The sequence below is a fragment of the Cervus elaphus genome, chromosome 23 (genome assembly GCF_910594005.1).
Source record: "Cervus elaphus chromosome 23, mCerEla1.1, whole genome shotgun sequence".
Classification (NCBI taxonomy): domain Eukaryota; kingdom Metazoa; phylum Chordata; class Mammalia; order Artiodactyla; family Cervidae; genus Cervus; species Cervus elaphus.
Window position 1 is genome coordinate 41,980,057 of NC_057837.1, and position 22,917 is coordinate 42,002,973.

At 52.8% G+C, this 22,917-nt stretch overlaps 2 protein-coding genes across 6 annotated transcripts; both read left to right on the forward strand.

Annotated features, from left to right (window-relative positions):
- The first annotated feature begins 4,369 nt into the window (after window positions 1-4,369).
- Window positions 4,370-7,331, forward strand: NXT1 (nuclear transport factor 2 like export factor 1). Its single transcript, XM_043884741.1, has 2 exons — window positions 4,370-4,690; window positions 6,661-7,331. Exon 2 carries the CDS (start codon window positions 6,715-6,717, stop codon window positions 7,135-7,137), a length of 423 nt encoding a protein of 140 aa, XP_043740676.1. The 5' UTR covers window positions 4,370-4,690; window positions 6,661-6,714; the 3' UTR covers window positions 7,138-7,331.
- A 6,552-nt stretch (window positions 7,332-13,883) lies between these two features.
- GZF1 (GDNF inducible zinc finger protein 1) lies at window positions 13,884-22,347 on the forward strand. Of its 5 annotated transcripts, none has more exons than XM_043883022.1 (6): window positions 13,884-14,001; window positions 15,311-16,710; window positions 17,789-17,883; window positions 19,294-19,461; window positions 19,925-20,082; window positions 20,342-22,347. In XM_043883022.1, exons 2-6 carry the CDS (start codon window positions 15,332-15,334, stop codon window positions 20,675-20,677), a joined length of 2,136 nt encoding a protein of 711 aa, XP_043738957.1. In that variant the 5' UTR covers window positions 13,884-14,001; window positions 15,311-15,331; the 3' UTR covers window positions 20,678-22,347. The 5 variants fall into 5 exon arrangements, with proteins under 5 accessions (XP_043738957.1, XP_043738954.1, XP_043738952.1 ...); XM_043883019.1 differs by lacking the exon at window positions 13,884-14,001 and adding an exon at window positions 14,089-14,185; XM_043883017.1 differs by lacking the exon at window positions 13,884-14,001 and adding an exon at window positions 14,097-14,276.
- Window positions 22,348-22,917: the final 570 nt, after the last annotated feature.

The window sequence follows — 22,917 nt, forward strand, 5'->3', positions numbered from 1 at the left end:
TTTCCAGAGCTTGTTGTGGTCCACACAGTCAAAGGCTTTGGCATAGCCAATAGAGCAGAAATAGATGTTTTTCTGGAACTCTCTTGCTTTTTCAATGATCCAACAGATGTTGGCAATTTGATCTCTGGTTCCTTTGCCTTTTCTAAATACAGCTTGAACATCTGGAAGTTCACAGTTCACGTACTGTTGAAGCCTGGCTTGGAGAATTTTGAGCATTACTGTACTATCATATGAGATGAGTGTGATTGTGTGGCAGTTTGAGCATTCTTTGGCATTGCCTTTCTTTGGGATTGGAATGAAAACTGACCTTTTCCAGTCCTGTGACCACTGCTGAGTTTTCCAAATTTGCTGGCATATTCAGTGAAGCAGTTTCAGAGCATCTTATTTTAGGATTTGAAATAGAACTGGAATTCCATCACCTCCACTATCTTTGTTCATAGTGATGCTTCCTAAGCCCACTTGACCTTGCATTCCAGCATGTCTGGCTCCAGGCTAGTGATCACACCATCATGATTATCTGAGTCGTGAAGATCTTTTTTGTATAGTTCTTCTGTGTATTCTTGCCACCTCGTCTTATTATCTGCTGCTTCTGTTAGGTCCATACCATTTCTGTCCTTTCTTGTGCCCATCTTTGCATGAAATGTTCCCTTGGTATCTCTAATTTTCTTGAAAAGATCTCTAGACTTTCCCATTCTGTTGTTTTCCTCTATTTCTTTGCATTGATCACTGAGGAAGACTTTTTTTTTAAATCTCTCCTTGCTATTCTTTGGAACTCTGCATTCAAATGGGTATATCTTTCCTTTTTTTCTTTGCCTTTCACTTCTTTTCTATTCGTAGCTATTTGTAAGGCCTCCGCAGACAACCATTTTGCCTTTTTGTGTTTCTTTTCCTCGGAGATGGTCTTGATCCCTGCCTCCTGTACAATGCCATCCATAAGAAAAAGGAAGCTCCAGGCCAGTCTGGCTATGATCCAGCCGCCCAGTAGGAGACACCAAGCAGGTGGAAAGCTTATGGGACAAACATGGGCAGTACTGCTGGAGGCAGCTGTGCTCAAGGGGCCATGTCTGGTCCTCCCTAGTAACACTTTCTCTCCTGGGAATTCAGACCCTTCAGATCACATCATCCACCATCACCCCTGGTCCTGGTCGTGGCTCCAGACCTGCAGCCCCATCCATGCCGCCATGGCCCCCACCTCCTCTGCTCCCTCAGAGCCTGTGCTGGTCTCACGGGGTGCTCTAGTCCCCAGGACACAGCTTCAGGCTGCAGATGATCAAACTTTCATCTGGGTGCAATTTCAGAGATAAGGAGGGAGCCATTTTGGACTGTGGGCAGCTCCTTCAGGTGGTGTCACTATGAAAGGCCTGGAGGGACTTTGTCTTCAGGGTCCCTTTAGTGGCAAGTGGCCCACCCAGGTCATACAGTTGTGAGGTGCTATTCTGGAGGCTTTCCTCGGGCCTCTGTACGGGGCTTCAGTGGGCCTCTGAGAGTGCTGCACAATAGGCCATATGATCCTCGGTGCATCACAGGGGACCAGCCATGTATTTGTTCAGGAGTCCGCCACCTATCAGGGCAGGGCTTGGCAGGGAGGCATATGTCTGCCCTGAGCCGCACCAGCCCCAGCAGCCCGACCAGAACTGGAGGGTACATTCCTAAGGCAGCCCACTCCCAGGACTGCTTCCTCTGTAGTTCTGCTGTTTTTCTCTGGGGGGGTGTGTGTGTGTGTGTGTGTGTGTGTGTGTGTGTACGCACACACTACACTCCTGCTCCCCTTCTCCATCCCTATCTCTCTCTTGCTCACACCTAGGACCCGCAGAAAAGACAGGTCCAAAGTGACCTTCCAGAAATGCAGTCCCAGCTCACTCTGGTCCAGCAGCAGTTAGGATGATTCCTCCAGTGGTGGGGGTGGGGTGGGAGAAGGGGATAGCTACCCACTCTAGTATTTTTGCCTGAAGAATTCCATGGACAGAGGAGCCTGGTGGGCTACAGTCCAAGGAGTTGCAAAGAATAAGACATGACTGAACAACTAAAATGTTTGTTTATGCTCAATTTTTAATAGTTCCTCTAGTGGGGGTGGGGTGAGGGGGTAGGGGGTGGTGGTAGGGGGGAGAGAACAGCACATGACAGTGCTGGTCATCCTGTTTTGCAGGCACAACTGCCTAGCCTTCACCATGGACCATGGAGATCAGATCCAAGGAGATCAGATCCAAGTCACGCAGCTTTACCAAGCAAACAAACGCCATCAGATCCTGCAGCAGAGAACCAAGCCGATAAGGGGAGAAGCTCAGTCCCGGGTTTACAGACCCAAGGATACCAGCCTGTCTTCAGAGCTGCCAGCGGCTCGGCACGTCTGACCAGCTGCGTCCTTCCTCCCTGGACAGACTCCATGAGGCAAACAGGCCACTGGCTCCACGGTTGCTCAAGCCAGGCTCATTTTCCAGAAGGCACCCATGTGGTTTGGTGACAAATCCCGCCAATTTGTCGGTACACTTGTTCCAAGTTTAAAAGCCAGTTGTTGGAAGGATCATTGGCAAATAAGGAAGCTGTTGTCAATGCAAAATGTCAAAGCACACCAATGATTCCTGGCTGCTTACTTTGTGCCTGGCCCTGGGCTAAGCACTGACCACACCCTCTTCCAGTCGCTCCTGACCCAAGGAAATGAGGGCATTACTGTCCCTCTTCTACACAAGAGGCACTGAACCTCAAGAAGGTTAACTCACTTGCACAATCACTCTGCTAGTGCAGGAAGCCACACTAATTAACTTACAAGCAGGTTTGTTTACAGGCTTCCCTGATAGCTTAGTTGCTAAAGAATTCACCTGCAATGCAGGAGACCCAGATTCGATCCCTCGGTTGGGAAAATCGCCTGGAGAAGGGAATGGCTACCCACTCCAGTATTCTTGCCTGAAGAATTCCATGGACAGAGGAACCTGGTGGGCTACAGTCCATGGGGTTGCAAAGAGTAAGACACGACTGAACAACTAACACTGTATTTGTTTATGCCCAATTTTTAATAGTACTGATAATAAAGGGAATTTACTGACTCTTGAAACTAGAAAGTCTAAACTTCAGGGTTGATTTGGTTCCCCAAACAGTCATCAAAGTCTGCTTTCTCCCCCTCTTTCTGATCTGCCTCATGGTACAAGGGTGCCCACCTTGGCATAGGAAGATGGCTGGAGCAGCACCACCACACATCACATGTCCAGAAGGAAAAAGAGAAATAGCATCTTTTCCAAAACTCCCGGGAAACTCCTTCTCTAGGTTCAGCAGCCCTAGTCAGGCAGCCCACCACCCCAGAATTGCTGCCTTAGAGCCAGGAGTGTGTCTAACTTTCTAAACTCAAGGAGCACCGGAGAGTATAAAACAGGCTTGCTTGCAAGCCTACTAGAATGTTGTAGAGCAATGATTTGAACTCTGCTCATTCAAACAGTATTTACCGAGCCCTTGCTGTGGATCAGGCACAGTTTAGATGGTAGAGACTAATCTGAAAGCTCCCGACCTCCCATCTTCCTGCTGCTGGCTGGGCTGCCTCTCAGGGTTAAACTCTTGTTTTCATCAGAACCTAGTCCTGGTTAAATATCCTCCCGACCAGTGTTTCTAGGACTGAAGAGCTCTGTGACTCCAGGCTGTCACTTAATTTCTGTCTCTCGACCTCCTAGTTTATAAAATCGGGAACAATGATGTCTCCCTGAAATTATGAGAATGAAATGAAACGGGTTTACATGGGAAACATACGGAAACTTAAAAGCGACATCCAACACAGTGGGCATGCAGGAGGTCAACTCTCGTTTTCATACTAGTGATGCTGGGATTCGGAGTTTTGTAGATTAAATCCCAATTTCACTGGATCGGGCTTTGTAAAGACATTGTCTTGTGAATACGGTTCCAAAGAGGCTAGTTCAATTCAACGTTCTACTCAACCTGCAACTTATTTGTTTATAAACCACATTTTTCACTGGGGTGGGGGGGGCGCGGGAGCCTATATTGAAGAGCCCATCCACTTTCTAAACTGGTCCTGAACTCTGAGAGAAACCGTTCCATTAGGAAAGCAGGCAAAGAAGCGCCCTAGTGTGGCCAAGGGGAACACACCCAGAACAGACGGCTGCGTCAGTTAACTCCTGCCTGGAGGCTTCCGCGCAGCCGCGATACGGCCCCAGAGCACCCGCCCAGAGCCAGGGACCTGCGAGGCTTCGTCCAATCAGAGGCCGCACCTAACCTCGGGCCGGCGTCTATAGACCAATGAAGACTCGAGCGCGCGGTCTTCTGGGAACGTGCCTCTCCCGGAAGCTGCCCTTCCCGTGCCACACTTAGGCGGGGCTAGCCTTACGGTCGGCCGCCCCACTGGCTGGAACGGCTATCCGTCGGGGGGCGGAGGCGGAGCCGGGCGCTCGAGTTTGCGCGTTTCTGGCTGGCCGCGCGCGGGAACCCGCAGAGGCTCTGGCTGGACCCGGCAGGTCCCGGGAGGGAGGGGTGTGGTGGAGGTGGCTCTTCCCGGCCCGCCTTGGGCAGGCAGCAGAGAACCGCGGAGCCTCGGCTGGCCCGGCCTGCGGTCACAGGGGGCTCCGCGTAGGCGCGTGAACGGAGCAGCCCACGCCGACCCTTGCGGTGATTTCCCCCGCACCGGCCCGGCCAACTGAGGCCCCCGCTGACCCGGTCATCTCCCGCACTGAGCAGGGCGGTCACTCCCGCGCAGGTAGGTGCCCCTGCGCAGGTCGGCGCTCCCTAGTCTCGTAGATGACCCCCGCGCAGGTGAGATGATCCCCGCGTACGTAGGAGGTGCCCCACCGTCCGTGGCCCCCGCATGGCGTGGATGCCGCCTGGTCTCGCCGCGAGTCTGGGGCGGTCGCAGCCCCGCAGAAACTACCGCTCCCTGAGGACGCCCGGGCGGGCAGCTGGTTGAGCTGCGGAGGCCCGAGATGCCGGTGATCGGCTTGGACGCCGGCTGATGGGGGCTCGGCTGGGGGCGAGGGGGTGGTGTCCAGCGAGGGAGACGGGCCTGGAGTGGGAGGTTACAAACTGGCCATCCTGGAACCCTGCGCCCCCAGAGTGGACCCCAGAGATGCAGGAGCCGGTGAAACGACCGCGCAGTCCCGGCAGGCAGAGTGTTCTAGTAGAGGGACAGATCAGGGGCGTGTCCACCTCGTCCACACTTGGGTTTTCTTTCCTCCTTGCGAAGTTGTTACAGTAACGCTTCATCAGTTCGCGGTGACCATTGAATGACGGGGTGTATATAAAGCTCTGGGAAGTAGAGTTGGGAGCTAGTGTTTACGAGGCTGGACTTGAGGCCCCGCCCCCTCCCCGAGGGGGTGGTAGGACCCGCGTAGGCGCCTGGCCCTCAGCGCTCTTTTCAAGGCCGGCGCTCTCCCCGCCTACCCTCTCCTTCCCCTGGCCAGTTCTCCACCTTCCTCTCCCTGACTGCCTCTTAACCTTGCCTGGGATCTTATCTCTTTCATAAGCTGATTTTTTTTTTCTTTTAAAGTTAGACACTCCCCGTGGCTCCCGTAAAGAATCCGCCTGCAGTGCAGGAAATAAGAGATGCGGGTTCAATCCCTCAGTCGGGATGATCCCCTCGAGAAGGAAATGGCAACCCATTCCAGGATTCTTGCCTGGAGAATCCCAGGGACAGAGAAGCCTGGCGGGCTACAATCCATGGGGTCGCAAAGAGTCGAAAGAACACTGCTGAGCATGCATGCACAAGGTTGAAATGAAAAAAAAAAAAAAAAAAACTCAGTATTTAAGTTTGTAAATCTAAATGCATCCAATATTTTAGTAATGTTGTCCTCTGTTGGATTTTTTTGTAGTGAAATATTTTAATCAGGCAAGAAAGAATACAACTACAATAGTTATTGTATACTCTAAAAAAAAAAAGCAAATAATTTTTCCTTATGCTTTTGGACCTTTTTTTTTTTTTTAAGGAAATGTTTCATTTTGGCTAAAGCTGAAATTCTTCCTTGCTGTGACCACCCCCTCACCCCACAGAGTCTCTTCCTTCTGGCTGTCCTTTCTTGGCTCACGGGACTCCCCTGTGCTCCCTGGAGCTCTTGAGTCTTCACTCATTCCAGTCAACTGCAGCCTTGCTCCTTAGATAGAGCCCATAGTGAGAACTGTGGCCACCAGTATTGGTACTGTCCTGTCCTCACGACGTTTGTTCTCTTGCCCTGTTAGGAAACCTGCCTTCTCTTCCCAGGCCCGGTAGGTGAGCTCATGATAGACAGATCGGCCTTCATTGAGCCACTGTTCCCTTCTCCAGAGTGTGGTGTCTGCACCAGACACATGAGGGCAGTCACAGCTGTTCCATGCTTCCAAGAAAAAGCAGTCTTCCACAGTCAGTTGTACTACAGCTTATAAAATAAGATTGTTAAAATTCATAGTAATAGCTGTCATTGCTGACCGTGTGGGTCTCAGGCTTTTTAACTGAGTGCGTGGTGGGTCTCAGGCTTTTTAACTGAGTGCGTGGTGTCCCCTGCTTCCTTTCATCCTGCGCTGCAGTCACGCACAGGTAGGGGTGTTCCTGTCTCAAATGAGCAAGCTGGGGCCCAGGCGGACAAGGCGTCAAAGGCAGCAGGGTGCGCCTAGAAGTTCGCCTCTCCACAGTGGGAGGACTGGTCCCTTGTGGGGCATGATGGTCATCAGCATTCACACAGGGTCTCTTCCACCTTCCAGCCCCCTCAGGTACAGGAGGCACCTGGGCCAAGGCCTCCCTTGGCGGGGCCAGTGATGGCGTCCGTGGACTTCAAGACCTACGTGGACCAGGCGTGCCGCGCGGCGGAGGAGTTCGTGAACGTGTACTACAGCACCATGGACAAGCGGCGGCGGCTGCTGTCCCGCCTGTACATGGGCACGGCCACCCTGGTGTGGAATGGCAACGCCGTCTCCGGGCAAGAGTCCCTGAGTGAGTTTTTTGAGATGCTGCCTTCCAGCGAGTTCCAGATCAATGTGGTAGACTGCCAGCCTGTCCACGATGAAGCCACCCCGAGCCAGACCACGGTCCTTGTGGTGATCTGTGGGACAGTGAAGTTTGAGGGCAACAAACAGCGGGACTTCAACCAGAACTTCATCCTGACGGCACAGGCCTCGCCCAGCAACACAGTGTGGAAGATCGCCAGCGACTGCTTCCGGTTCCAGGACTGGGCCTGCTAGCGGGGCGGCAGGACACCCCCAGCCTGAACCCTGGGCTCACTCAAGCCTGAGGGGCCCCTGTCTGGGCATACAGCTGTTTGTCACAGCTGCCTTTTTGAAGTAGTAAAATATTCTATTTTTCTATTTGCCCAGTAGAGACTCTGGTTCTGGAAATTCTGATGAATAAAAGGTTCACATAAATGTTGCTTCTTTTCCCCTTGGCGGATGTGTTTGGGAAATACTGGGGAGAGGGGCCCAGGGGAACGAGGGTTAAAGCTGCAAGGCCAGCAGAAGGTACTGCAGAGACTGAGATCCAGGGCTGAGCACCTGCCCCAGACACAGGTGTGCACACAGGTGTACCAGAGCCGGACTCAGCCCGCACACACAGAAGACACCCTTGGGACTCTTCGAAAATCACCAGGCACACATCTTGGTCGAACTACTCCTGAATCTCGGAGGGTGGGCCTGAGCGTTTTTGGCATTTTACAAAAGCCCGCTAGCTGTCTATTAAAACACTTTAGAGAACCCCCTGACTAGGTGGCTGGACCCGAGCTAGGACTTCGCACCTGTGCTGGGAGTTACATAGATGAAAACAGGTAAGACCTGGAGTTAGCTAATAACTGCTTGTAAACAAGGAAGCTCCATTGACTACTCCCTTACAAAGAGGAGGAGAACTGCTTTTAAGAGGAAGAAGTACTGAGGTGGGGCTAGGGGGCATCAGAATTAGATGCTGGTTTTACTGACCCTGAGGACCAACTCACCCCATTTCTCAAAAAAAACGAGCCGTTTCCATCATCCTTTGATTAATAGATAAGCTCTTGGCGGACACGCGGCTTCCCCAGGTAAATCTGTAATCAAAGGTCGGGCTTGGGGGCTGTGGGTTAGGATTAGGAATGGGGGACTTGTGTAGGCTGCACAGATGGTAGGGACCTCTAGGCCTGGGCTATGGTGTCCACCGGGGATGGCTGGGCAAGGTGGGCATTGCTGCCGTGTCTGGAAGGATCTCACTCCGCTCTGATAGAGGAAAGGGGGCCTGACCTTGGGGACTGGACTGGGAGCTGGCGGGACAGAGGGACAGGGCAGGAGGTTGGACTGTGGCTGCTGCACAGAGGGTGGGGGGCAGCGGCAGCCTGTACTTCAGGGCAAGCCCTGGTCAGTGTCCCAGGCTGAGATGCAGGCCTGAACACAGAGCCCGGTGAGTGTATGTGTGGCAGGTGGGGTCGGGGGTGGTGGTAGGGTATCTCAAATGCCTGATCACTGGGCCTCTGGGAGAAGCCAAGCAGAGAGTGGACAGGGTCCTCAGGGCTCAGAATTGCTAGAGGAGCAAGAACCCCCCAGTGCAGGAGGTCTGTTTTCTAAGGCCAGATCTAAGCAGTCTTGGGCTCCCCAGGTTGTGCTAGTGGTAAAGAACCCATCTGCCAATGCGGGAGATGTAAGAAAGGCGGTTTGATCCCTGGGTTGGGAAGATTCCCTGGAGGAGGGCATGACAACCCACTCCAGTATTCTTGCCTGGAGAATCCCATGGAAGAGGAGCCTGGAGGGCTACAACCCATAGGGTCGCAGAGTCAGACACAACTGAAGCGACTTAGCACACACAAACTAAGCAGTGCTGAGGCCTCAGAAAACCCACTGCAGTGCCCCAAGAGAAAAAAGACCCAGGTTCAGAGAAAGCCAACTCCTCTTACAGAATGCTCCCCTCCAAAGGCTCATGACAGAAACTCAGCAATGATGGAGGTTGGTGCAGGGGGCTAGAGGTGCACCAACTTGGCTGAGGGAGGGTCCGGACACAGAGCCTTCTAACCCTCGAGGCTTTGAGGGGCTTTAGGTGAATGCAAGACTGTCTCATCTGCAAGTGAGTGCCACATGTCATCAGGGTGCCCCACTGAAGGGCATCAGCTGCCCTCTGACCCAAGTCCACTGAGGGCTAGGTGAGACATCACTTGCTCTGTGGGTCTTCGCTAGTGCAGCTAGCACGCAGGCCTGCACTTCAGTGTAGCAGGGGCTCACAGCCCCTCTGAAGGGGGCTTGAAGAGGCAGACCTGCCTGTGATACAAATATGAAAAATCTTTGAGAGTTTCTGAAGTTCAAATACTTGGTAGAATATTAACAACAGTTGTTACAGGCAGCAAGAACAACATCCCAAGAACAGCTCAAAATACTTTGCACTATTTTCAGCCCCATTTTACAAATGAGGAAACTTGCTTTGTGTTTAAAAAGACAAAAATTGATTCCATATAGGCTTGCCCTATATGCACAGACCGCTGGAAGGATTGGCAAAACCATTAAGTACGGCTGTCCTTAGGGACTGGGTTCTAGAGTTTTAACGCGGAGACAAGGCACTTGATGCCGAATGTCCTCGTCGATTTTCATACAATGTGCGCATCATGTTTTTTAAATTAAAATCTCAGTTAATAATCAAGGCTGTTTTCACAGCCAGAAATAGGGGCATTTAAGTTGCGGACACCTCGAGGAATGGCTTCCCCCGCCCCAGAGCTTCCCGACCTGAGCCTGACCCTACCAGTGAAGTATCCAAGTAGATAACCACTTTGAAACATCCTGGATTCTCGGGGGGAAAAAAAGCGGGGGGTGGGGGGTGTTTTATTAAAGATCACCACCTGGCCCTGTGAGAAGTTAGTCTGGAAACGCTGCCCAAATTTAAGGCAGGTGAAGACGTGCCTCATCTCACTGATGCCCCAGCTACCCAATACGGCTTGACCTGGCCCACTTGAACCGGATCTCGCAGTGGACCATACAGCCGGACCACGCTAGAAAACCTCTGCCCGGCCCCGCCGCCCTGAGGGTGGGACAGAGGGCCGGGCCCCCACCCTGAACCCAAACCGCGAGGCCACCAGCCTCGGGCACAGACGCCCGATCCGCCACCGCCCACCCGCCGGCCACTAAGCCGCGGATCCCAGCGCACTAAGGGCGGCCAACAGCCTCACTGGCGACTTCCGAGGACCCAATGGAACCCGAGGCTCCAGCCCCGCCCCTCGTCAGCGCCGGGTGGGCGGAGCGGGCAGCTCCGGCGACCCTCCCTGGGCAGTTTAGAATTTGATGTGGGGAGCTGCTTAAGGTCTGGTTCCAACGATTCGCTTTTAAATCAGATCTTTTCCTGGGTAAAACAGCATACCTTCTTTATTCATTACAGTATAGTGAGGGTTTCCTCAAACATTTTTCCAGCTTTGTTTAAGTATAATTGACAAACTGTCTTTAAAGTATACATGATGATTTGATAAACATACATTGTGGAATAATTACCACGAGTTCCATTAAAATCTTTTTAAAACGTTGTTTTAATGACTGCATAATAAACCAGTGCATGGATATATTCAGTGGTATCCTTTTGGGCAAGTAGGTTGTTTCTTAATTTTCACTTACATAATTACCTGAAAGTTGTTCACTCCACTTCCTCAGGATGACTACAGGGCGTTACATAGAGATAAATATCTATTCCCCTGAGACTGCATTTCCCATGCAAACTTCTGCTGCATCACATGTTGTGTTTAACTTTGGGTCAGTTTGTCCTATTCATTATCATTGCTTTTTATAGTGATGTCTCTGCCATGCGTACATGTATGTGAGTTGTCTATTTGTATTCTTTGTTTTGTATTAGGCTGTTGGTGTTTCTTCAGCCTAATTTTCTAAAGCTTCTTTGAATAGCCTGCTGTAATTTCTACCTTGGAACCTGATCAGGTAGCATTTCTAAAGGGAACTGAAGATAAAACTTATAATAATCACATCCAGTTTCTTCACTTTAATCATTAAAGCTATTATGACCCTGAATAAAGAAGTCCTTTCAGCACTGAACACTAACCAACTTAGTGGGTTCTGGGTAGAACACAGAATTTTGGCTGCTTTTTCCACATATCCTGCTTCTATGTCTACTTGGACTTTTAACAATTCTAAATACTTAATGTGCTCTTTTAAACACTTAGACTGTTTGTTAGTGACAAAGTAAGATTGCAGTGGTGTTACATTTTATATGAACTTGTCCTATAAAAAGTGGTGCATCGCCTATTTTGACATCTTGTGTTGAAGCAAAGTTGATTTCAAAACGTGTGTGGCCACATTAAATTTATCCAAATGTGGTGCTCATGATAAGAGGATATATGTATTTTTAAAACATACATGGCTTAATGGAATCTGAACTCTTTCCACAAATAAGGTGCTATTTATTTGTATGTTTCCTATCTCCTATCATTAGCATATACACTTTTCTTGGAAACATTTTATTTGGGCACACATCTTGAAGACTGAAAACTATTTTTTTTTAAACTATTTTTTGAAACTATTGAGAGTTTTGATAAACAGAACATCATGCTGAAGACACTGTATGTGTAAAAATCCCTTGCTTAAATTTGCTTCCATCCATCAGTGAGCATGTGAAGTTGGAATCCCCATGCACTGCTGGTGGGAATGGAAAATGGTGTGGTTGTCATGGAAAACAGGTTGGGGGTTCCTCAAAAAGTTAAATAGAGAATTACCATATGATCTAGCAATTCTACTTCTAGATACATCCCCCAAAGAAATGAAAGCACAGACTCAGATTCTTGTACACCAGTACTCATAGCAGTCACTGGCAGACCAATACCAGGAGAGCACATAGGTGAGAGAGAGCAGCAATGTGGCCAGGCAGCAGGGCTGGATTGCTGGACTTTAATGGGAAGCCCCGCCATGTCCCCCCAGCACCTTAGAAACCACACTTCTCAGTATTCACTTTTGGATTCACGCAAACCAGACATGGAACTTCTAGGAAGCTATTGATACTTAATCATACCCTCTCTGGTTCCCATTTGATGTTTACCTGATCCAACAAGAGACAGCTCTGTTCTGTAGCGGCAGAGGCGTGTGGCCAGCACAGAGTTGAGTTATGGAAGTTCAATCCTGGCTGTCTTGCTCTCCCTGTGTGATCCTGGGTAAGTTGGCCAACCTCCCTCTGCCTCAGTCTCCTCATTCATATAATGGGGGTAATAATACTACCCCCTCAGAGTTTTGTGAGCAGTGACTAACATCAGTAATGGGGGAATGGTGTAGTAGTGGCCCACCTTCTGTAACCATGAAGCATACTCTGTTGTTATTATCCTGAGATTTGAGACCAGTTTGGGTGAAGTTGCTGGGAGGAGATCTGTTTGCAGGAGGAAGTCAGGGCCCCTGGTGAGGGAGGAAAGGAGACTCCCAGGCTGGAGAGAGATTAAACGCTCAGGGCTTGCATCTGGGCCTGAGACCAACCTCCAGAAACTGGGATGATTTCTGGAAAACCTCCTGAGAAGGAGAACAACTGTGGGATCCACTTCCTAGCGCACCTGGAGGAAGGAAGAGCCCACAAGTGTGTGAGGAGGGCAGGGAACTGGCAGAGTCATCATGTTTTTTTAGCTGCAGTAGAAAGCAGAGATTGTGCGGTACCTACAAATCAGAAGCTAGAAAGTAGGGTGGAACAGATGGTGGAACTACTTATCTTGTTGGGCTTCACTGTGAACAGCGGCTGGCCCATTTCCCCAAGGTCACGGGCTTCTGCGCTGACTGCAACCAGGGAGGGCAGGTGGGCACAGTGCCAGGTGGCAGGGAGGGCGTGTGACATGTGCCCTGTATGGAGGAAGCGTCGGGCCATGGCAAGCTGAGCTGTCTTCTGCCACAGGACCTCCAGGCTCCCTGGTACTGGGCTCCTTCCACTAGTGACACTGCGATCATCAGAGCGAGGCCTCCCACTCTGTGATGGACTTGAGCACTTATAGTCCTAAACACTGAAGCTGAAGGATGATAAATAGTTATTTTCAATGGCTCCCATTCCTCCTTCCCTGACAACATGGAAAAGAGGCTGCTACCTAAGCCGCCCTTGCCTGAACCCTGGCATCCGGGCCCGCTACCCGGGTCCACACTACATCCCAGCCATTTCAGGCAGATGTTTTCCAGACTGGTACAGAGACAGTAAGAGAGGGCTTGTTCTAGACAAGGACCATGCAGAGGATCTGCCTCGTTTCTGGACGTTGTCTACACTGTGCAAACTGAACCAGAAGACACCGGATGAGAGGTCGGCGCAGGATATGCTGGGCCTCTGGGACAAATGAAGACAAAGGGAGGTTCGGAACGGAGACGTGAAGCCTCCGGAATGGGGCGGGTGGGCGGGGTGCAGCCCAGGTCTCGGGATCGCCTGCGGACAGCCGAATGCGCGCACACCCCCGGGAGCGGTGGCCCAAGAGCGAGGCTCCCGGGTTCTCAGAGCACAGGAGGCTCCGGCTCAACTCATGGCCGCCCGCGCGCCTGCCGCCCGCGCGCCTGCCGCCCGCGCGCCTGCCGCCCGCGCGCCTGCCGCCCGCGCGCCTGCCGCCCGCGCGCCTGCCGCCCGCGCGCCCACAGCGACCCCAACCCCCAGCTCCGCCGGGCGCTGCCCAACTAGACCTACAGATTCCTGCGGCACGTGGCGGCGCCCCGCCCCCCCCAGGTACCACGCCCATCCTGGCTCCTCCCCACCGCCCCTCCCTCTCCCGGCGCCACGCCCCTCATGGCTCCGCCCTCCGCCCCTCCCTCTCCCGGCGCCACGCCCCCTCCTGGTTCCTCCCACCGGCCCGCCCCCTCTGACCCCACCCACCAGACGCTCCGCCCCATCCGGTGCCCCGCCCTCCTGCCGTCCCGCCTACCCGGCTGGGGCCCGGGAGGAGGGACCGGCGCGTGAGGTGCCGGTCGCCCCCATGGGTCACGTGACTCTCCTGGCCCTGCCCCCTCCCCCCCAACCGCGTCGCGAGACGCTCAGCGCTCCCGGCACAGTGTTCTGCGCAGGCGCAGACTCTACTTCGCGGCGGGTGACGCAATCCCGCGCAGCCGGCGGGGCGCGCGGCGGCACCGTGCGTCGGATCACGTAACTTCTCCGAACGGCTTCCACCGTCTCCAGTGCGTGCGCGGGCCCTCCCCTCTACCAGCTGGGGGCGGGGCCTGGCCCGACGCGGCCAATCGGCGTCACCCTCGCCGGCTCCGCGCCCCGCCCCCCCCCGTCCGTCGGGCCGCCTGTCTGTCCGTCTATTAGTGTCGGGGCCTAGTCCTCGGAAGCACGTCTGAGGCGGCGGCGGGGCGGCGGGTACGCGGCCAGCGGGGCGCGGGCGGCAGGCCTGGCCCCCGCCTCGCGCTCAGTGGCCACCCGCGGGCTGGGAAGCCGCCGAGGAGTCGGGGTCGGTTCAGCGGGCGGCGGGCTAGGGGAGAGGCGGCCACGGCCCCTGCGTCCGGCGGGCGCTGAGGGGCTGGACCGGGACCGGCGAGGCCGGCCTAGGGACCCGACCGCACCGAGGGGACGGAGGCCGGGTCTGGGCGGACGGACCCGACTGGAAGGCGGTGTGCGGGGAGGAAGGCCCAAGTTCGGCCCGGCCGCTCTGTGATCGTGTCAGGCCCCGCCCCCGCGAAGCCTGCCCCGGGGTCGCCGGCCGGGGTGGCTGCCACCCCCACGGCGCCCTGTCCAGCCTCCAGCCCAGGAGCCTCTGTGGCCGGAGGGGCTGAGGGCCCTGCTCCAGGTAGCACAGCTGGACCCCAGCGCTGTGTCCCCGATCGCTCCAGTGCAGTAGGACGGGCATCCGGGGGTGGAGATGCCGTGGATCGTCCTCTACTTTCTTGGAAGTTTTCTTCGTAGAAAGATATTTTCTTCAATCGGTTGTTTTCAAAGTCAGACAGGATTTGCTCTCCTAACCGTCGTGGCCATGTATTTTATCTGGTTTCCAGATCAAAGTGTTTGTATTTTGGTCGCTAAGTCGTGTGTCCGACTCTTTTGCAACCCCGGGGACTCTAGCCGGCCAGGTTCCCCAGTCCATGGGATTTCCCAGGCGAGAATACTGGAGTGAGTTGCCATTTCCTCCTGATGAAAGCAGCACACCTTGTTTATTGTTGCTTTAAATTCTGTTTAGGGGGTCTGGGTCTGCAGGCAAATAACAATCACCTCTAGAAGCAAATTGTTGCTTTAACATGTTTCATTAATAATAACTTTAGGGCAGCCTTAGTCTTTTTTCATACAAATGTCTCTGGAGGTACATTGGGACTTCAGAAAAAATGCTGAGACCTGATGTGTGACTTGAAAGTGTACGGGAGGAAAGTTAGGTTTTTTAGGTCTTTAATCAGTTTATATCCTCTAAAGAACTGATATGTAATCCTCACAATTCTAATTTCTAATGCTTTGGAGGGTGCTCATGCATGAATAATTCTTGGTTTGTGTTCAAAGGTGTTTCTGGGAAGAAGCAACATGGAGAGTGGTGCGGTCCTGCTGGAATCCAAGTCCTCCCCAATCAACCTCCTGCATGAGATGCATCAGCTCCGCCTGCTGGGTCACCTGTGTGACGTGACCGTCAGCGTGGAATACCAGGGTGTCCGGGAGGAATTCATGGCCCACAAGGCAGTACTGGCAGCCACCAGCAAGTTTTTTAAGGAAGTGTTCCTTAACGAGAAGACTGTGGATGGTGCCAGGACTAATGTCTACTTAGATGAAGTGCAGGTAGCCGACTTCGCTTCGTTTCTTGAGTTTGTCTACACGGCCAAGGTACAGGTCGAGGAAGATCGGGTACAGCGCATGCTGGAAATGGCGGAAAAGCTGAAGTGTTTGGACTTATCCGAAACTTGTTTTCAGCTGAAGAAGCAGATGTTAGAGTCGGTACTTTTGGAATTGCAGAATTTCTCAGAGTCTCAGGAGGCAGAAGGGAGCAGCGGCTCCCAGGTTACCGCTGCTCTAGCCCCAGAGGCCTGGGCAGGGGTGGCCCCTGATGGCCCTCTGGCCAACGGGGTTGCCGGTTCTTTGGATCCCCCAGCAGAGAGAATCAGCAATGGCCTGTTGCCAGATCTGCCCCCGAGGAAGTCCAGGGAGAAGCCAGACAAGAGGAAAGAGGTGGCTAAGCCCCCCTACCCCAAGCTCAGAAGGGCCAGTGGGCGGCTGGCTGGGAGGAAGGTGTTCGTGGAAATCCCTAAAAAGAAGTACACTCGCCGACTCCGGGAGCAGCAGAAGAGTGCTGAGCAGGACATGGGGGACTGCGGGGGCCCCCAGGAGCCCAGCCCAGAAGCCCTGGAAACCGAGAAAGAAGCAGTCACGAAGGACGAGGAGGACAGCGGCGCCGGGGCAGGGGCGGAGGCTGTGCCGCCCAAAGTGGGGCGAGGGGAGGAGGGGGACGAGGAGGAGGAGGAGGGGGAGGAGGGCCCGGGTCGGCGGAGGAGCAACTTCCAGTGCACGCGCTGCGAGAAGGCCTTCCTGTACGAGAAGAGCTTCCTGAAGCACGTGCGGCTGCACCACGGCGTGGCCACCGAGGTGGTGCACCGCTGCGACACCTGCGGCCAGACCTTCGCCAACCGCTGCAACCTGAAGGGCCACCAGCGGCACGTGCACAGCAGCGAGCGCCACTTCCCGTGCGAGCTGTGCGGCAAGAAGTTCAAGAGGAAGAAGGACGTGAAGCGGCACGTGGTGCAGGTGCACGAGGGGGGCGGCGAGCGGCACCAGTGCCAGCAGTGCGGCAAGGGCCTGAGCTCCAAGACGGCGCTGCGGCTGCACGAGCGCACGCACACCGGCCACAAGCCCTACGGCTGCTCCGAGTGCCCGGCCACCTTCTCGCAGCCCTCGGCCCTCAAGACCCACCTGAGGTAGGCCCGGGCTGCGCCTTCCCCTGGTGGGCTTGGAGGCGTTGGCGGCCGGCGTGGTCCCCTCTCCCCGGAGGGGTCACTGTTTGGTTGCTGCTTCCCTCGTCTGGGTTCTCCGTGGAGACAGATGCGGGGATGGCGCTCCTTGGGTCGGGCCTAGGCTGATGGGGACCCCAGCCTCCCGTTCAGGCTCAGGGGCTCCTCCCCACCCCTTATAGCCCCACCCCTGCTGAGTCAGGCCAGAGACCCCAGCCCCCCTTCCTTTGGGACCCCGGCCTGAGACCAGCCGGTGGCGCGGTCCCCCTGGAGACCTCAGTGGAGGGACACTTCTCTGGGCTTGGAGAGTGCCTGCCACCTGTCAGTCTGATAAGCTCCAGGGTTAGGACAGATAGGGATTCCGTGTTTTGATTCTGACGTACAAGTAGGTGACTTTCAGTTTTTAAATAAATTCCTTTCTGGTGCTCAGTACTTATACTTGAAATTCAGACAAAGAAGTTTTCCACTCTCCCCAAGATCTGCCCTCACCCTGGGCCAGTCTGGGGGTGGTAGGTGGGTGTTCATTGTCCTTTTCCTGCCCCAGCCCGGTTCAGGAAGGGCTCAGGAAACGCGGTGATGGTCACTCCGTCCTCGCCCTGAGATGCAGGGCTGACGTGTGTGCCCCTGGGACCAGCTAACTTCACGTGTTAACAGTTCTTTCTAGACTGTTATGTTGAACTGGAAAAGGACAGTAAAGGTTTTGACCACATGGTTCTTTGTCAGTCTAGGTGACTGTTCTCAATGAGGCAGTTTTATAAATACCATGTGGTGCTATTGAGCATCTTAACCTATGGGGGTGCAGCCTCTGCCTGCATGTGGGGCAGCACTAACCACACGGTGTGTTTCGGGGCTCTATGTGCGGCGGGACTTGGCAGTCTTGCCTCAGGCAGAGACTGATTTGGGGGTGAGAGTCCTGGGCCTCGCTAACTTTCAGTCCTTCACATGTGCGCTCGTGGAGCAAAGTGTTTCTGCAGGTGAGGGAGGAGCTGGTGATGCAGAGTGAGCTTTGGAACACAATCTGAATTACTCTCTGTTATGCTTTCAGAATTCACACGGGGGAAAAACCTTTTGTCTGTGATGAATGTGGTGCAAGATTCACTCAGAACCATATGCTGATTTATCATAAAAGGTGTCACACAGGTAAATATGCTGTTGTGATTGAATGTCTTTTCTGGCTGTAGAAGGGAAACTTCAGTTTATTAGTTTAGATGTTATTGTCTGCCTGGGGTTCAGGTTAAAGCCCGGATTTGCTTTCTCATCTAGTAAATGAGCACAAGTAAATTAATAAAATATGCCCACTGCCCCAGTGCCTCCAGTACTGTGTGTCCATGGCCTTTGTGTACTGCTGGTCCTGTGTCTTAGGCATCCAGAGGTACCCTGATGTTTCAGCCCCAAGTTCCCTTTCCAGGAATCTTTCTGAAGGAAACTGCTCAGAATGTAGGGAAAGACATATGCTATTATCTCCATTCTTACTGTTTCTAATAACACAGCATCAGGAACAAATTGACTGTCCAGCCCCAAGAAAGTGGTTCAATAATCGGGTAAATCCATCCTGTCACACCCTTAGCCTTTCAGCCTAAGGTCTCTGAATATTATGAAAAATGCCAATGCTTGGTTGTCAGCTTGAGAAATGCACAGTGAAGCATACAGTGAATCCCAGCTTTACTGAAAACCTGCAGACTTAGGAGTTATATGATGTGTTGAAGTAGTGGAACTATGGGGTTCTTAGAAGTTTTATGGTATGATTTCATCAGGCAAGGGAGAACGTTTAAGCTCTCCATTCTGATTCTGTGCAGTGCTTCTGGGGTCAGAGCCCCGGCGAGTCCAGCTATTTGGTACTGTGCTTATCATACTAGCCCAGTTCCTGCCTGCCTGCATGTAAAACTGTTTACTTCTCTGCACTGTCCTGTGAGCCTCAAGTTCAGATGGTGAGATAGGTGAGCCACTTAATGATGTGAACTACTAGACTGAAAAAGCAGAAGTGGTGTCTGATGAGAGTGGGGGAGGGGAGGTCAGGTCACACTGAGGCATTCAGTTAGAATCGGTCATTTGATGGACATGCTAATATGTTCAGATTTTATTGAAGCCAGTTTTGGCATTTGAGAAATCAGGGCAAACCTAACAGCATGGAGGGCGGATGCCCTCCTGGTCCTCACCTGCCCAGGTGGGCAGGCGCTGCTCCAGGACAGCCACATGTGTTCATGGCAGACCCCGCTCCCTTCCGGAAGGGCTTCTGCTAGAGACCCACCACAGCCCTGTGGAAAGGTTCAGCTTTTCCAGCAGGCTGTTCTTGTTTGGGAATGACTGAATTTCCAAAATGTGAGCTGGCTGGATGTGCTCTTTCATCCTAATCTACTGGAATCTTTCTGGAGATTTCCAGGGGGCATTTCTACCAACTTTGAGCAGGTAGCAAGCACCGTACATGAGTAGATGTTTCTGGGTAGTTTTCACGAGAGAAGGTAACCCGCAGCCTGTCGGGGCACTTGGGAGGGTGGACCCAGTCCTCCCGCCTGTGTCATGTCTAACTCCGTGTCTCCTCTCTCTGTGTAGGTGAGAGGCCTTTCATGTGTGAAACGTGTGGCAAGAGTTTTGCTTCCAAGGAGTATTTAAAACATCACAATAGGATCCATACTGGGTCCAAACCCTTTAAATGTGAAGTTTGTTTCAGGACTTTTGCTCAGCGGAATTCACTTTACCAGCATATCAAAGTCCACACAGGTATGGCTGGAGTGTTGCCAGAGATGGGAGGTCAGTATGCAAAAAAACATCCTGAAGGTTTTATTGAAAAATTATTTGGAATTTAACTTTACATTGTGTGTCTTAATAGCATTTAAAAATTTCCTGAGTTTCTAGTTTCTCTGACAAACTGGAAAGGTCTGAACATGTGTATACAGATGTGGACATGTGAACGTTTTCAAACCTTCAGATTAGAATTAGGGGTGACGGTGTGCATGTCCTTTTGGGACACCACAAGTGTGCATGGTCAGGTGTGACTAGAAAGTAGGTGAGCTGCCTGCAGCCATCGTGCCGGCTGTGGGTGAGGCCACGGCCCCCAGGGCCCCTTGTGGCAGTGGGGGGCGTGTGCTCCTGCGGCCCTGCTATGGCGGGGGCGGGGCGGGGGGTGCCAGCATGTGGCCACAGAGCAATAGGCTGCCCCGTGTCCTCTGTCCCTTCCCCTCAGGGGAGCGGCCCTACTGCTGCGACCAGTGCGGCAAGCAGTTCACACAGCTCAACGCCCTCCAGCGCCATCACCGGATCCACACGGGGGAGAAGCCGTTCATGTGCAACGCATGCGGGCGGGCGTTCACCGACAAGTCCACGCTGCGGCGGCACACCTCGGTGAGCCAGGCTGGCCCTGGGGGCGCTGCTTTCAGCTGCACGGCCTGGATGGCAGAGTGCCCGAACTTCTGCCCTGGGGCCCTCTGTCCGGGAAGGGGGCCTGTGCCGGCTGAGTCCATTCTGACCAGGACCACGGGAAGACAGGGGTCTGATGGGTGGAGAAGGCTGTTGGGCCCAATGACACGTGGCCGTGAACCGGGGGTCTGCAGACCCTGGGCAGGGACACGTGGGTGACCGCCGTTGTGCGCTTGCTCCACAGATCCATGACAAGACAACTCCGTGGAAGTCCTTCCTGGTCATTGTGGACGGCTCTCCCAAGAATGGCGATGGCCACAAGACTGAGCAGCCTGATGACGAGTATGCAGCATCCAAACTCTCCGATAAATTGCTATCTTTTGCAGAAAATGGCCATTTTCACAACCTGGCCACCGTCCAGGGCAGCATGCCTGCCATGCATGAGGACAGTCCCGCAGACCTGGCCTGCAAGTCTGACGGTCCCGTGGGGTCCCAGGACACACTGCTGGCCACTGCCATCAGTGAGCTTAGCGAGCTGACACCACAGACAGAACCGGGCCCACATAGCTCCGCTCTCTGACCCACATGGACTGGAGCGGGGTCACCTGCCTGGAGGGTTCCAGCCTGCACTTGCACGGGAGGGCTGAATGTGAGCTTTGTCAGGGGCCAAGAAGAACTGCAGGCAAAGAAGCGGGCAGGGAGGGTTTCCAGTTTCCTGAACTGCTACTTGCATGTTGCTATCAAGTCATTTCTCAAGCTTTCCCTTAGAAATCCTGACCCGCATGACCTCAGCCACACTTCATCAGCAAACAAGGCAGTTAGCGTCGCCTCACTGACTTCTGGTGGCAGCACCCTGATGCCCAACAACCCTGACGCTCGCTCGCAAGGCCGCGGTTACCGCTCAGCTTCGTCACGGAGCAGAGCGCCAACCCTGCTCCCGGAGCTGTGCACCAGCTCGCTGCCTTAGGCTTTGTGTAGGTTTGTTTCTGATACTTTAAAGCTATTTTTCTACCAAGGTGAAAGAAAACTGGGACCACGTATTTATTTTCAGCTGTTTCTTTCCTGTCAAACTGAAGCCCATCAGAGATGCTCTGGGCTGAAGAGATGAATGACAGCACTTGGCCCCTGCCCCTGCTTGTAGGCACTTAACTGAACACTTGTTAAGTAGCTGCTCGTAGCACACATGCAACTAGGAAGTTGGTCATTAAAATGACATGAAGTGACTGTGGCTATCAGGTTTCCTTCCTAAAAACCCAATTAGGTAAAAGCTGTCCTACCAAAGACTAGCAGAAAACAGTGGAGTAGTTTTTGCAAAGAGGTATGAAAAAAGCCAGGGGCTGAGAACACTTGAAACATAGTGTAGTTATTTTATCCATAAGTAGCAATGCAGTGGTTGTGGCAAATCTAAGAACACAAGAGTATTGGTAGTTTTGCTAGATTTTTTTTACTTCATTTCTGTGATTTTCAGAAACCCAGTGTTTCTCATTAACGCGTGAGGAGCCTGACACAGGCAAGTCACTGACACACGTTCCCCTGGGAGCATGAGTAGATTGGGCAGCAGGGACCAAGCGCCTTGGCACGCTCCTTCCTCTCTGATTAGCCTTAACAGTGGACCACGGAACGGCCAGCCTTGTCTTAAATGTGCCTGTCTCACGCTGGCCACTCTTGCTAAAGTGGCATTTGCATCCCGCCCTACCTGGTTCTTGACCCGTTGGCAAGGGCAGTTCACCGTGCGCACAGTGCTTTGACTCACAGGTGACCCAGATCAAAAGCAAAGAATTCCTCTGTCACTAGTCGCTCTTTTTCTTATATTTTAATTTATTAAACTTGCTGTGAAAACACTCATTTTCTAAGAGAAAGGTACTTTATGTGTAAGTCCAAGATGGAGACACAAGTGCACAAGACACCAGAGGAAGACCCAAGATGCTTTCTTCCCCATGAGATGCTGACAGTGTCCGGGGGGCTGACACAGGCCACACGCCTGCTCCTGGGGTACTGAGTCCCACGTCTGTCTCTTGCTGTGACAGCATCACCCTCTTGTATTTACAGAAGTTATTTTCACACACGTTTTGCTCTCAACAGAACGAAGCTACCCACTGATGAACTGTTTCATGGGATAAAGTCATCTTAATGAGAAGGAATTTAAATAATAGATTATTTTGTTACCTACTGGAATTAATTTTTGTCTTGAATTTGTTTTAGAGATTCTACAAAAGTTTTATGTGTTAATAAATGTTTGTTTTGTAAAAATAGTTTTGCAAGGCTGTTTATTTCCATGATTAGAATTCACCTTCTGTAGAAGTCAGATTCCTGATTGAAACAGGTAGTTGCATTTTCTGGTCCTTGGAGAGTCTCGCCAACTGTGTCTGCTGCACTTGTGTTCTGAGATGTAACCAGCCTGGCCCAGTGCACGGGCCCGGGCTCGTCATGGCCCTGGTGAGTCTGTTCCACAGGGCCTCCTCTGTCTATGGTCACTTCTCTGTTTGCTTCTGGGGAGCAGAGGGGAGGGGAGGGCTGCTCCCTAAACTCTGCTGAAGGTGCATCTTTCAGGGATTTGAGGACATCTCCGTTTCTCCCATCTGGGTGTTGTGTTGCCAAGTCAGTGTCAGCCCCAGACCCACAGGACATGCTACCCAGTTTTGCACCTTCTGGCCTTCATGTGGAAGACGAAGTCAGCCCAAACTCCAAAGCTCCCCTGCCTCTGCTTTTACCCAAAATTTGTTGTACAGACTTTGAAAAAAAAATTTGGCCAGGTCTTACCACCTTTCTTAAAGATGACCTTCACAGAAATGTGGTTTTGCCAAAGGTGGTCATCTAAAC